Here is a 994-nt window from a genome sequence, read left to right as displayed (position 1 = left end):
TTGGAATAAAAATTTAAAAAATCAATTAAAATAAATGTCAAGGAATACATATATATATTAAAAAAGTTATCCCGTTAAATGATTATCATTGTAACTGTAAAAGATATTTAAATAAACGTTCCATATAATATGCAAACTTTTCAATTTGTATAGTTTAATTAATTAAAACCGTTTCTTAACAAATACAAAATTTGTGTTTCACATTCACATTTGATTGTATAGTTGTCTTCTTTACGAATTACATGAGTATTTATATACCATGTGTATCTGACATAGTCATTTGTGTTGATAAAGGTTATATTTTAAACACGTGAATTTTAGATTTTATTACATAGATATAATTTTTTGAAACTTTTATTTTCTAATACATACTTCATATAATAATTTTGTTAATATAGAATTAAGACATTTTATTACTTGAATTTATATGAGAGTTATATGTGAAAATTGTGTGTGATTACAAGTATCGAAAATTGGATTTTTATGTACTAAACATTGTTTGAAAGTAGTTATAAAATAATGTGAAAAACATCAAACCGTTACGAATTGGAATTTAATTAAAATTTTTAAATCGTCCTAGAGAATATTTGATGAATGTATATTTAAAAATGAATAAAAACAAATTTGAAGAAGAATATGTAAACGAACAAAACAATGCAAATTCTTCATTAGGAGAAACAGAAATTAAACGAGTTTTGTCACGTTTTAAATCAGATAAAAATGAAATATTGCCAGGAGGTTTACTAGATTTACCTATAAACATTACTGTTGAGAAATTACAGGAAATTTGTAATGCACTTCTTCAACATGAAGAACCAATACCTTTTGCTTTTTATATAAATGATGTTGAAATCATAGATATTTTAGAAAATAATATCAAGGAGAATTTTAACATTAGTGAAGATGTAGTTGAAATTATATATCAGCCACAAGCAATTTTTAAAGTTAGAGCAGTTACACGATGCACTGGATCACTGGAAGGTATATTATATGA

The 994-nt window shown here is 23.5% G+C and overlaps 1 protein-coding gene across 1 annotated transcript in view; it reads left to right on the top strand.

Annotated features, from left to right (window-relative positions):
- The first annotated feature begins 608 nt into the window (after nucleotides 1–608).
- LOC108578162 (notchless protein homolog 1) overlaps nucleotides 609–994 on the top strand; it is a 2,812-nt gene continuing 2,426 nt past the window's right edge. Inside the window, exon 1 of the mRNA XM_017941443.1 lies at nucleotides 609–981. Within this exon, the coding sequence (XP_017796932.1) occupies nucleotides 609–981 (373 nt within the window). The remainder of the gene's footprint in view (nucleotides 982–994) is intronic.

Source organism: Habropoda laboriosa, unplaced genomic scaffold, assembly GCF_001263275.1.
Source record: "Habropoda laboriosa isolate 0110345459 unplaced genomic scaffold, ASM126327v1 scaffold1329, whole genome shotgun sequence".
NCBI lineage: Eukaryota > Metazoa > Arthropoda > Insecta > Hymenoptera > Apidae > Habropoda > Habropoda laboriosa.
Note: the sequence above shows the minus strand (reverse complement) of the source record. Positions and strands in the feature narration are given on the sequence as shown.